Source organism: Hemitrygon akajei, chromosome 4 (assembly GCF_048418815.1).
Source record: "Hemitrygon akajei chromosome 4, sHemAka1.3, whole genome shotgun sequence".
NCBI lineage: Eukaryota > Metazoa > Chordata > Chondrichthyes > Myliobatiformes > Dasyatidae > Hemitrygon > Hemitrygon akajei.
Genome location: NC_133127.1, coordinates 173074123 through 173088658, shown reverse-complemented (window position 1 = coordinate 173088658; position 14536 = coordinate 173074123). Strand labels below are relative to the sequence as shown.

At 39.7% G+C, this 14536-nt stretch overlaps 1 protein-coding gene across 2 annotated transcripts in view; it reads right to left on the bottom strand.

Moving 5' to 3' along the window:
• Positions 1-11856, bottom strand: part of LOC140726956 (F-BAR and double SH3 domains protein 2-like) — a 226579-nt gene extending 214723 nt beyond the window's left edge. For both annotated transcript variants that reach the window (XM_073044002.1, XM_073044003.1), the window contains exons 1-2: positions 11346-11856; positions 10402-10499 (exon numbers count right to left, since the gene is read on the bottom strand). In XM_073044002.1, coding sequence (XP_072900103.1) covers positions 10402-10499; positions 11346-11366 — 119 coding nt within the window. In that variant the 5' untranslated portion in view covers positions 11367-11856. The remainder of the gene's footprint in view (positions 1-10401; positions 10500-11345) is intronic.
• Between the last annotated feature and the right edge of the window lie 2680 nt (positions 11857-14536).

Below are 14536 nucleotides of genomic sequence, written 5' to 3'. Positions count from 1 at the left end.
TGATGTCTGATCCCTAATCAGTATCTGCAGAGTAAGCAACCTGCATCCCACTGGTCATGTCTTTATTTGATGCTCTTCTAACTTGGGAAGAATTGTCCAACTGAAGTTAACTACACAATAAGATATGATCAATAAATTTATTCCAACTGTAATAAAACAAGAGGTACAACTGTATTCACAAATAATAATATAATACACTGGAACTTAGCCCAAGCCCGTATTCTGCCCTGGAACAACAAAACCTCACATATTCATTTCTGCTGACGGTTTAATTTCCATACCAAACTGCTCTTTGTGTTTATTGAGGCCTGCAACAAACAAGCTATAAAAACACATGGAAGACAGCATCTGAGCAACATCTGTAATAGCAAATGGTCATGAACAGCATTAAGTCCCGCCTTCCAACTACACTGGACCTCTACTAGTTTGCATATCGCCTGAATCAGTCTACTGATGATGACCAAATTTGCCCTCTACTCAGTCCAGTCCCACATGGACAATGGTGTCTGCTACACCTATAGCTGGATCTTAGATTTCTTGATGGAGAGACTTCATTCAGTCCTTGTCGGCAGTAACATCTCTAACTCCGTCACACTGAGCACCAGCCACCACCCCGCCCTCCCAAGAGTGCATGCTCAGCTCACTACTGTTCACACTGCTGATGTATGACTGTATTGCGGAGTCCAGCTTGAACTACATCATTATGTTCGTTCATGACAACAGAGGGTTGGCCTCGCCGGCAACAATAATGAGCTGGCATACAGAGTGAAGGTAGAGTGGCTTATGGATGTGTGAAAACAACTTGAGTCTTACCGTAGACTAGAGTAAAAAGATTGTAGACTCCAGGTAGGTGCATGCTGACCACTGCCTACTGCATATCAACAGCTCTTTAATGGAGAGAATCAGGAGCACCAACTTTCTTGGAGTACACATCACAGACGATCTCACTTGGTCCCTCAACGACACTCCTTTAGTGAACAAAGCACAGTTGCCCCTCCTCTTTCTGAGAAGACTGAAGTGAACAAGGCTCCCAAACCCTGTTCTGACCATATTCTACTGGAGCACCATCGAGTGTCCTGACCAGCTGTATGGGAATAACTACTATCTGATATGGGAATTGCAAGGTATCTGACTACAAGACCCTACAATGGATTGAGGACTGCTGAGAAAATCATCGTGGTCTCTCTCTATCCAACAACCCACCCACCCCTCCCCAAAATCCAGAACATATACCAGAAGTGCTTCATTCACAGAGCCCTCAGCATTGTCAAGGGCCCCTCCCATTCATCCACAATCTCCTTAACCTCCAACCATCAGGCAGAAGGTACCGAAGTACAAGAACAAGTACTGTTAGGCTGAGTAATGAAATAAGATGAACCACAGGAAGAAATATATCACTCTAAACTGAAGAAATGAACTAATAATTTCATATTGTGTGTTAACAAATCTTCAATTATACATTATTCCCTTCCTACATGCTGAAAAATGGACCAGACTCTGACTTACAAGATTTCTGTTACGAAATTGACAAAAAATATACACTAAGCTTTCCCCCTCTGAGGGCCACTTACTGCTTACATTCAATAATGCCTTACCTGAATTTGGACTAATCTTGTCAGAGCAGCAGGGCCTTAAACACTATAATTGAATACATGGGTAGGCCAGAAAAAGCCTGTGGCCAACTACACCCTGCCAAAGCTGTCAAATGTTTACAAAATGCTCTTATTTTCTTTGACATTCAGAAACATTTAAAAGCTATTAAAACATAATAACCAATTAAACTCCTAAAGCTATTAAATCATAATTTAAATGCTGTAACTGTCTTAATCATTAGCAAAAGATAGGTAGCTGATTGGCAAGAACTTGAGTATTAACAACTACTAAATTTCTACTTTATAAATTATTACATAATAAACCAGGAAATTGCAAGGCAACTAAGCCAGGTGGAAACATGCATCCTGTGCCATGAAGTCATTGACACTTTCAGTAACCTACACAATGAAGAACAAAGAAAATGCCTCCACTGTGGAAGCTTGAACTTCAGTTTTCCAAGCTGGAGCATATTTAAAGAGATGATCACAATGTAGCTTCTGTGTATGTAGGTGTAGAAGGAATCAGTTACCACCTGGCAAAGTGAAGTAGGAAGGTACTGCAGGAGTCTCCCAAGTTCATGTCTTTAACAAAAATATTTTACCCTTTTAGATGCCAGAAAGGATAACTATTCCCTGGGATAGTGCAGTCAGAAGCAGACACAGAACCATAAGTCTCATCTGCACAGGTGAGGAAGAAAGATAATTTGTCAATTATCACATGTCCCAAAATGCAGTGAAAAGCTTAAGTTTTTTGTTTACATGCCATCCAGATAAATCATTCCATACACATTCCATATAAAACAGATGTTTTTTTGTATACAAGTTTATTGAAGACACTAAATTGAGTGGAAAAGGAAAGTGCAGAGTGTGGAGAGTCTGCAGAGAGATATAGATTAAGTGAGTGAGCAAGGATCTGGAAGATGGAATAGAACACTGCTAAATGCAAGACCATCCACTTTGGATGGAAAAATAGAAGATCAGATTATTATTTAAATGGTAAGAGTGTAAAATGCTGTCATGCAGAGGAACTTGGGAGTGTCTGTGCATGAATCACAAAAGATTGGTTTGCTAGTGCAAAAATTAACAAGAAAGGCAGACAGAATTTTGGCATTTATTGTTGGAAAGAATAAATTTATCAGCAGAAAGGTTATACTGCAATTGCACAAGGTACTTGTGAGATAGCAGCCAGAGTACTGTGTGTAGTAATGGTCTCCATACTTGAGAAATACAGCCTATGAGGAGAAATTAAGTCAGTTGGGACTATACTCGCTGGAATTCAGAAAAATAAGAAGTGATCTTATAGAAACATAAGAAATAATGAAAGGGATAGATGAGATTCATTTCATGGAACAATAACTTGTACTATGATGTTGTGGCCATTAGAGATGTGGCTGTCTCAAAGGCTGAATGGCTAATGGACAGTGAGGAACCACTTGTGAGGCAGATTTTGGAAAAGTACCAAAATAACATGGTTATTCATAGGCAAATTCAACTTCTCTGTTATTGACTGGCATCTCAGTGCAAAAGATTTAGATGGGGAAGAATTTGTTAGGTCTGTCTAGGAAGAATTCCTGACATAATATGTAGACAGGTCAACTAAAGGAAAAGCCATACTGCATCTGGTACTGGGCAATGAACCTGGTCAGGTGACAGATCTCTTGATGGGTGAGCAATTCAGAGACAGTGTCCATAACTGCATGATCTTTACCCATCAGCTTAGACAGGGATAGGAGCAAACAGCACAAGGAAGTATTTAATTGGGAGGGGGCAAATTGAGATGCTGTTAGGAAGGAGCTTGGATGGGTAAAATGCGAACAAATCTACACAGGGAAATGCACAACAGAAATGTGGAGATGGTTTAGAGGTTACCTGAAAGGGGTTCTGAAGAGGTTTGTTCCACTGAGGCAGGGAAATGATAGGGTGATAGAGATAGAGAACATCTTATTAAGAGGAAGAAAGTATACTTAAGGTTTAGGAATCAAGGATCAGACAGGGCTGTGGAGAGCTGGAAGGTAGCCAGGAGGGAGCTGAACAAGGGATTTAGGAGAGCTAGAAGGGTATATGAGAAAGACTTGATGAGTAAGATCAAGGAAATCCCCAAGGTGTTCTACATGTACATGAAGAACAGAAGGATGACTAGAGTGAGGGTAGGACTAATCAGGGATAAAGTCGGAGGAGGTAGTTGGCAGCCTTAATGAATGCTTTACTTCAGTATTCACCACTGAGAGGGACCTTGATGAATGTGAAGACAGCACAGAATAGGCTAATATGCTAGAACATGTCAACTTTAAGAAAGGGCATGTAGCGGAACTTTTGAAAAACATTAGGATATTTAAATCCTGAGTTCAAATGGGATATACCCCAGATTATTACAGGAAGCAAGGTAAGAGACTGCTGCACCTTTGGCAATGATTTTTGTGTTTTCATTAGCAACTGGAGTTGTAGCAGAAGATTGGAGGTTGGCAAATATTATTCCTTTGTTCAAGAAAGAAAATAGGGATAATCCTGGTAATTATAGATCAGTGAGTCTTACATCAGTGGTCTGCAACCTATTGGAGAGGATTCTTAGAGACAGGATTTGAAAGCATTTGGAAAATCATGGGCTGATCAATGTTAGTTAGCATGGCTTTGCAAGGGGTGGGTTGTTCCTCACAAGTCTAAATGAGTCAATGAAGTAACGGAACAAATTGATGAAGGTAGAACAGTGGATCTGGTATATATGGACTTTCAGTAAGGAGTTCAACATGGTCCTCCATGGTAGTTTCATACATGAATGCTGGTGCAGACTTGATGGGTTGGTTGCTCCTGGTCTCGTCTTAATTAAAAATCTTAATAGTAAGGGTTTCAACAAATACAAATGATCAAGGCACGGCAGAATTTCAATATGACTGTAAGAATTTCAAGTCTAAAACTAGTGTCTCAAACATATACTGTAAAGTTAATGCCAAGGTATCAGGACAGACTTGGCTAAAACGGACTAAGAAAATAAAGAGCCATCTATTAATTCGGCTCTGACAGACATTTAAGAAGACATTTCATAAATCATAAATCTCAGCAAAGGTATATTCCAATGAGAAGTAATGGTTCTAAGGGTGCACCTTTTGTGCCTAGCTAAGGAAATTAATGATGGCATTAAACTGAAAGAAAAGGCAAATAATATTATGAAAATTAATGATAGGCGAGGGAATTGGGATTTTTTTTAAGAACCAACAAAAGACTTAAAAAGGGAGAAAATGAAGGATGAGTGAAAACTAGTCTTATAACTGTGACAGCTTTATATGGAAAATAAAGTAAGCTTTGGATTATTAGAGAACATAAGTGCAGAATTAATAATGTGAAACAGAGTAACTACGAATCCAAACATTGATTTGTAACATTCTCCATGATTGAAGACACTGAAACATCCTAACCAAAACATGATTAAGGAGCATCCATGAAGGAGAAACTTAAAATTAAAAAAATTAAAAAAAAAGAGTTAAAGGCCAACAAGTCCCTTGGAACTAATGGCCTGCATCCTGGAGTCTTAAAGGAAGTGGCTGTAGAGTGTGGATGAGCTGGTTGTAATCTATCAAAATTCTCTGGATTCTGGAGAGGTCCCAGTGGATTAGAAAATTGCAGATGTAATGCAATTATTCATGACAGGAGACAAACAGAAAGCAGGAAACTATAGGCCAGTTAGCCTAACATTTGTCATAGGGAAAAATGTTGGAATCTATTATTTAGAAGTTAATAGCAAGACATGTAGAAAATCACGAGGCAATCAAGAAGAGTCAACATGTTTTTCTGAAAGTGTAGTAGCTTTGACAAATTTGCTAATTCCTTCAGAATGCAGTAGATAGGGTGAACAAAGGTAAAAATGGACTTCTGGAAGGTGTTCAAAAAGGTGCAACACAAAACGTCACTGCACAAACTAGCAACATATAGGAATTGAATAAGATATTGGCGCAGATATCCCGGGGGGAGGGGCGGGGTAGTGTCAGGAGATATATCATTTTTGTACTGACAGTCAGTAACTAACTAATGGAACGTCACAAATGTCTATACTAGGGCCTCACTATTTATAATCTATATTCATGACGTAGATAAGGAAACAAAAGCTTTGTAGCTAAATTTACTGATGATAGAAGTATAGGTGAGTTAGATAGCATCAAGGAATCTCAGCAAGTTTATCCTCTGCCCTCGTTCTCTGTGTGGTACACAGCAACAAAGCACATTTGGAAATCAAACAGCAATACTTGGCCAGCATGTTCCAAGTTAAAAGAAAGAGAAATTTGCACACACTCATGCAGGGGAATAACTAATAAAAAGAAAACAGGCATGTAGATCCCAATAATAATAAAAACATTGTACGACTTTTCAGATATAGTCTGCCCTGGGTTACGAACTTAAAACTTATGGATACCCCTACATACAAATAACTTCCCAGAATATAAAGTTCTAAAGTCCATTTTAACACACATGTTTGTTCCTATAAAGGGCAGAACTAGTTTTCTCTCTCCACTTTTATTAATGGTTCTTCCTTTTGTTGAAATTCATTACAATACTGTGGAGGCATAGTTATCATGTCAAGTTATTTTTATGTACATTCTGACTTGTAAACAAAACCAATATATGAACATCTGTAAAAACAGATCCTGTCTGCATTTGTGTGTATTACCTGTCTAAATTCCAGGGACAGCCTGTACTTATTTGTTTTAAAAGACAACATGCCAGTGACTTCTGAGAATTGAAGCAACTTAAAGTGTAAATGTAGAAACAACTCAAAAGTATGTTGTCTTAAACATTCAACTATTAATGCCCTGGGACTGTGGCTTTGAGTACAAGAGGAGGTTAAGCAGACTGGGCCTAGACATGCCAAAATTTAGAAGAATGAGAGATAATTACGTTAAAAGACCTATAGCGCTCAGTCCCCAAGTATATACAATATTGAGATCAATACATTTATTTTTAACTGATAAGGTAATCTGATACGGGATCAGTGCATGAAAATGGCAATGAGGTCAAATATCAGCCATGATCTCATGGGGGGGGGGGGGTGTCAAATGATCTACAGCTACTTCTATTTCTTAAATTAGGATGAAGTTTCAAAACTACACAATTCCAAGGCTGCAAGTTAGTATGATTGCACTTTTAATAACCAGTACATGAAATGAACAAATCTCTGAATCTCTTACTGATATTCCAAGTACACTTATATTATCAGCATGTAATGTGTTCAATAATAATTACGCAGAACTCAAACTAATGGACAAGATCACTTTAAAAGTTTACAAATAAGCCATTGAGTTATGACATTTGCATTATTAGACAAAAGAACTAATTTTTAGTACTTTAAAAAAAGTCTTTACCCAAAATAATTTAAATATAACAAAATTGAACACTATAGTCCTGTCTATCAAAGCTTTCTAGAAAGTGGAAAGCTTATAACCAAAAGGGAGGAAAATGGAAATTAATGCACACTACTTAAAAAAATATTTTATTTAGTTTTTGCCCAACTTGGAGAAAAATATACACACTACTTTATAAATAAGTTGATCATGAAAATGTTTGAGTCTTTTGAACTACATTACCGCAATTTAAGAACTCAAATACAATTTAAGCACATTGAAATGGTTCATAACATTCTAAACCACTTCCAACTATGCATTCTTTGTGCATTATCAGTTGATTATATCTTTTATAGATCAGCATTTAAAAAAAAAGGGGTTTCAGTTTAACAACAATACATATTCAGACATCACACAGGCAATAGTAAATATATTTATTTCAGAAGAACATTTAGGATATTTGAATTGTAATGAAGCATTGCAAAATGCACACTTTTCTGTTACTGATCTGTATTGTGGTTTACAGCAAACTTTTTTTAAAATCTGAAAGCTAAGAACTACAGATGCTGGAAACTTTAAAACAGGAATTGAGATATTTGGTATTTCATGTATCATCCACAGCAAGATAAACTGGGCTGATATCCAGATTGATGACTTTTCACCATAATTGAAGAAAGAAAAACAAGCGTTCTAAGTTGTGGAGAACAGGTAAGGTAGATAGAAGAGAACACAGCAAATGCCTGTGATGGGATGGACACCAAGAGAATCCGGTTGACACCTTTGCTGGGTAACAGAAGATAGAATGTTTGCTAAATACAACAAGTCTGTCTAGTGGGGAATGAGCGAGGCAGATGAAAAAAAACTATGCTGGAACTTGAAGATACAGTTGCAGGGAACTGAAGTAAAATGTTATAAAAAGTCAACAGGTAATAAGATAGAAAGACTGTCACAGGCTGATAATCCTTCATTAAAATTGGTCAGTTCTGCTACAAACAATAAATGTTGGTTATGCAAATTGTCAACATTGAATCCCAAGGGTTACATCATGTCAGCATGGAAGATCAGGTGCTGTTCCTTGAAATGTCAGACTTCACTGAAACAGTGTAAGTGGCCAAGAATCATGGGAGTAGGATAGAGAATTAAACTGATAACTGGCAACTGGAAGCTTAGGGTCTCCTTTAAAGACTGAACCAGCATGTTCTACAGAGCAGTCACCCAATCCTTGTTTAGTTTCTGTATTGTAGAGAAGAGCACAGTCAGTGCCAAATGCAAAACAACCTATTGGAAGAACAAACAAACTGCTGCCTCAGCTGTAAGAACTGTTTGATTCCTAGATGGTGGAAAGGAGGGAATACTAGAATAGGTTCTGGTACGATGGCAGTGCACTTGGTCGCAGCAGCCTCTCCAGGTCTAACAAATGATGCAAATGTTTGGCTTAGACATCTTGCTTGTGTTTGCAAGATCCTGTTAGACAATGGTAATACAAAATACTGCAAGTCCAGTTCATTAGTGAGACCAAAGGTGGGGGGGGGGAGGAGAATCTGTGTGTCCTAGGTTGATGTGTGAACCAGGTTCTCATGCAGCAGTGTTACAGCAACCAAGAGAAGGAGGCACCGGAGGCGGTGTGGGAGAGAAAAGAGATGCAGTGGGCAAGCTGGATTATGCTGGGTTGGGGACTGGCCCCTGCAGGGTGGCTTTCCCATTGTTGCTGTTCTCTAGTGTTCACCCCCTGGAAGACACCAAACTGAATGCCTTTGTCTGCAGCTGATCCAGAGTGAGAATGAGGAACTGGTGTCTGCTTGTTCTTGCAAAAACATGGTTCCAGGATAACATTCTATGCACCATCAATATTCTGGCCATGCCACTCAAGGACTTGTGTAACATTACTTTGTTACCTTATGTGATATCACAATTATATGTGCTGTGTTTGACTATGTAATGTGTTTTGTACCTTGGCCCTGGAGGAAGGCTGCTTTGTTTAGCTGTATACATTATATGGTTGAACAACAATTAAACCTGAACTTAAACTTTGTATATTCTATAGTTAAATGAACAGTGGAGGCAGTGGTGAGAGAAACTTTGGCATGCTTAAACAATTTGAAAAGACAGACTCATGGCAAGGCAGTAGAAACCGTTTTATGTAGAGGCTAATGGGATGAAGGCAAGCAAAAGGGATGTCCTATCTTTGCTTTGGACAGTTGGGGGGTGGAGGAAGAGAATTAGGCTCATAAATGTAGGAAAGGAAGCAGATATGGTCATAATCAGGACAGATATGACAGAGCCAAATAGGTGTAGTCTAGATACCCTTGAGAATATTTTAGTTTTTAATGAACACAATGCTGCTTCCCTTGCTTGACGTGTCAAGATGGTAGGTTAACCCAGAAGGTTAGACTCATGAGATTCAAGGTAAGCTACAATATTTGGCTTGGTATTAGAGTCAGAGGCTGGATGGCAACTTGTTTTGATTGGAAGCATGTGACCAATGGTATACCAAAGGACCACCAATGATGTTTGTGATATACATTATTGACTTGGATGTGAAATGCATGATTGGTAAGTTTGTAAATGGCACAAAGATTTGTGGTGTTATAGATTGTGAGAGGGATTATCCTAGGCTACAAAATGATATTTAACTACTGGAAAATTGGATAGAGGAATGGCAGATGGAATTTAATACTGACAGGTGTGAAGTGATGCATTTTAGGTCAAATAAAGGAAAGACAGAGTAAATTGTAGAGCCGTAGAGTATGCTGACGAACAGAGAGACACTGAGGTAAAGTCCACAGATCCCTGAAAGCAGCAGTACAAAATAAAAAGGGATATGTGCCTTCAGGAAGATAGACAAAGAAAATAAAAGCAGAGATCCTGTGTTACGACTTTATAAAACATCGGTTAGCCTACTCCTGGAGTATCATGTGCAATTCTGATCACAACATTCTAGGAAGGAGGAGATTGTGTTGAAGAGGTGCAGAGTGTTGCAAATGCTTGGAATTTTATATTCAACATGTTTGTCGAGACTCAGTAATTGAGATCAGCTGTGATGTTATTGAAGGGTGGACAAGAGAAAGGCTCGTAATGATCTCCTCCAGCTTTAAGTTCTTTGAGAAAGTGAACACATAAATGCAATTTATCAAGATTACACAATGTAATGGTTTACATATGACCAAATTTCACTTTAAGGAACAAATGAAAATATAGGAAGGTTGCTGGAAAATCCAACTCAAACACCTGTAAGTATTCTGAAGGTCATTAGAAGTGAACTCTAGTTCGTTGTTAGAGATAAGCAAATTCAATCCAAGAAAAACAATGCAGATGATCAATTTGTTTGTTATTTATTTCAGTTATGATCATAATATAATTGTAGAACCTTTAGTTTGGCACATCTGTTAAATAACACAACTTGACATCATGAGATAATATAACGTGGCCACAATTTGTGATTTTTTTTCCATCAGAGAGAAATAAAACATTGAAAAGCTTACCTTAAATCTTCCAATAAATCACATTCTCCTTGATGCTTTGCCTGAAGTTTAGTCATTTGCTCAGCATGGATGTTTTTCAGTTCTTGAGTAACTTTCACCTTTGATAAGAACACACTTCCTTAACAGATAGTAAAACCATACAAATCAAAGGACTCATCAAGCTACAAATGAATCCATCAACTTCCTTGACAGAACTTGCAAAACATACAACACAACATTTAGTACTATTTTATGTCAAAACACAGGCTAGTGCCCATAAAATGCTTATATCATTTATAAATGCAGTTATACAGTATCCCGAACTATGTAAATAATATAAAGCATTTCAACTAAGCTTGTGAACATTTTAATGTATAGCTGGTCACAGAAACAATTTTAGAAAATTATATCCTCGTGACATTTCACTCTGCGAGAAAGTCATTGATTTAAAAAGGTAGTTTTTTTAAATACCATAAAGCGCCTTTCAATGAACGTCTACTCCGATTACAAACATTTTAAAGGGCAGATGTGTACACATTTTGGACTCTACTTCGACGCGTACATGATACTGAGTTGGACAGAGTGCGATACACGAAAAGAAATGTTTGGTTTCCCCAAAAAAAAACAACCGCTCTGCCTTCAGAAAAAAATAACACCCCCTCCTTTCACATGTAAATCTCTCACCATCACCGTGGTTTTTAAACCCGAGTGAGCCCACATCCCATTTATTTACATTCCGACATAAATTATGTGAACGAATAAAAGAATATCACCTCGCTCAACGGGCAGATAAGCTAAACGTACTTTCCTGCTTTGATTCAAGCTGTAAATCCAAAGGGTGCTCCTGATCACCGGGGACATTTTTCCTCTCTTCCCCCCCCCCCCCCACACACACACACACCACCCCGCATACGACATTTCTTCACAGCGGCGAATAAAGATGTCTGGTTGGGGAGCACACTCACCTTTCTCGGAGGAGGCTGCATGTCGAAGAACTGGCGAAAAGCATAAATCCAACGTTGGCGGCTAAGGAGAAAAGCCGAGGGAGGTAGGGATAGAAGGAAAACCACCGCTGCCGCCCAAGGGAAGAAGGCTGAGAGAGTGCCGGGGGGGACGGGGAGCAGCTGAGGGATGCAGGGGAAGGAAACTGCGGCAGAGTAGGGGGGACGAGAGTGAGCGCGTCCTGGCTCCGCGTTGGCGGGGCGTCAGTTCGGCACCGCCATGATTTTCCTCCTCCTCCTCCTCCTCCTCGGTCAGTTCAGAGAGGCAGAACAAGCCCCGTTCAGGGAGGTGGTGAGCATGAAGCACCGAGCAACCCGCACAACAGCGACCGCCAGTGGAGGCGGCGCTCTCAAGCAGGCAGCTGGGAGGCGGGCATCGCTCCCCCCACACCTCCTTTCTCCGTCTCACACACAAAAAATATGTCTTCGTGTCAAACGCCGATCCGGCCCAACAGACGCCCCCGCTCGGAGGCACCAGGCCTCGCCCGTTGTTAGGCAACCGGCGCCAAGGGCGAATGCAATCGAGCTGGATCGCCCCGATGTCTCGGCCAGATCGATTAGTTGGACGCGCGTAGGAGCCGTCGGAGCGAACAGTCTTCCTGTCAGCGCTGAGATGCACCTGGCCTGAATCAGCCCACATTTCCTTTCATAGTCGCCAGAATACGAAAGGATTTTAATAATATGCAGCAGTGCGAACTATTAAAAGAAGTAATCCTTTTTTTTTTAACATTCGTTTTTGGGGATTTGGGAATCGCATCCTCATTGAGTCCCGAGGAAGGGTGTCGCCGGCACGTCGACTGTTTATTCCTTTCCATGGATACTATGGAGTTCCTCCAGCATTTAGTGTCTGTTCCTACATTTTCACTAGCACTCTTGAAAATATGTTGAGTCACCTTGCACCTATGCGGTCCTTCAGGTAAAGGTGCTTTTGGGGAGGGCGTTAATAAAGAACGACAGACTAATTCCATGTCAAGATGATGGAAAAGGGGCATTTGGTTTTCTCGTCCTTCATGGTGGTAAATATTGGGAGTTTAGGAGATGCTGTTTGGGTCACAAGAAACTGCGGTACTTTATGTAGATGATAAAGATTGTGTAGCAGTGGTAGCAAGAATGGATTTTTTTAGAAGATGGATAGTGTTCTAATCAAGTGGTCTGCATTGTCCTTTATGAGGTCAAGCTTCTAGACCATTATTGGAGCTGCATTCATTCAAGCAAGTGGAGGGTAATATTCCATCATATTTCTGACGTGCTGTATGGTGGAAAAGCCAACCTTTAGAGTGCTTAAGTGGTTAGCACAATTGAGTTTCTGACCAACACCTAGGTTGTTGATAGTGGTAGAATGAGCAAAGAAAACACTATTAAGTTCATGGGTAAGTATTTATCCTCCCTCGTGTTGGAGATGGTCATTGTCTGGCATTTCAGTGGTCTGAATGTTAATTCTCACTTACCAGCCCATGCCTAGACCATAAGACATTGGTGCAGAATTAGGCCATTCATCCTATTGAGTCTGTTCCACCATTCCATCATGGCTGATCCCAGATCCCACTCACCCTCATACACCTGCTTTCTCGCCATATTCTTTGATGCCATGACCAATCAGGAAACTTCTGCCTTAAATATACCTATGGACTTGGCCTCCGCTGCAGTCTGTGGCAGAGCATTCCACAGATTCACTACTCTCTTGCTAAGAAAATTCCTCCTTGCGCCTGTTCTAAAAGGTCGCCTCTCAACTTTGAGGCTGTGCGCTCCAGTTCTGGATATCCTTACCAGAGGAAGCATCCTCTCCACATCCACATTATCTAGTCCTTTCAACATTCGGTGGGTTTCAATCAGATACCCCTGCATTTTTCTAAGTTCCAGTGAGTACAAGGCCCTAAGCTGCCAAACACTCATTGTATGTTAACCCCTTCGTTCCTGGAATCATCCCCATGAACCTCCTCTAGACTCTCCACTGACAACACATCCTTTCTGAGAAATGGGGCACAAAACTGTTGACAATACTCCAAGTGCAGCCTGACTAGTGTCTTATAAAGGCTCAGCATTATCTCCTTGTTTTTGTATTCTGTTCCCCTTTAAATGAATGCCAACATTACATTTCCCTTCTTTACTACAGATTCAATCTGTAAATTAACTTTCTGGGAGTCTTCCATGAGAACTCTTAAGTCCCTCTGCACACCTGATGTTTGAACCTTCTGCTCATTGAAATAGTAGTCTACAGTATTGTTCCTTTTACCAAAATCATACATTTCCCAACACTGAATTCCTTAATGTTGCTTAAGTCTTGAAATGTGCAGAAATGAATTGCTTCATCTGCTGATGAATTGTGAATGGAATAGGCAGCTTAGAGAGTTGTCTAAGGATACAGCAGGACACCGATCAGTTGGAAAAATGGGTGGAATAGTGGCAGATGAAATTTATACAAAGCAAGTGTGAGGCAGTGCACTTTGGGAAGTCAATTTTCAGACCTTGAAGCACAATACATAATTTCCTAAATTTGGAGGAAAAGGTATTAGAAAGGAATTTGGTAGGCTTGTCATGATAGATTGAGGCATTGATTACAAAACATTGGTTAAATCAGACTTAGTATATTATATATAGAGCATAACAAAGTTCTGGTCACCACACTGCAGGACTGATATAGCAGATAGGAAGGATGTAGAAAAGGTCCACCAAAATGGTATTTGGAATGGATGGCTGTAGTTTTAAAGAGAGATTAGATAGACTAGATTTATTCATTTAAATGCCAGGCATTTCATACTCCTACATGCATGTGAATAAACCCAGGTTCATAAAATTATGAAGGGTATAGATAGGCTAGTCAGAATCTCTATTTTCCCAGAGTAGGAGGAAAGTAACTCGAGGGCTCAGGTTTAAGGTGAGTGGAGAGAAAGTAGATCTGAGAAGTAATTTTTTTTCATATGGAGTATGGTGAATTTCTGGAATGAGCTGCTGGGTAAATGGTGGAGGCAGATATAATTACAATATTTAAGAGACTTTTGGCCAGGTGCTTGGAATGGAAACACATCGAGGAATGTGGACAAGCAGATTAGGATAATTAGTATGAATTGAATTGAATGTAGTGCAATCATCAATGAACATCCCCACTTACTGCCTTCCTGAGAATCTTAATGAAGAAGCACCATGATTCTGAACCG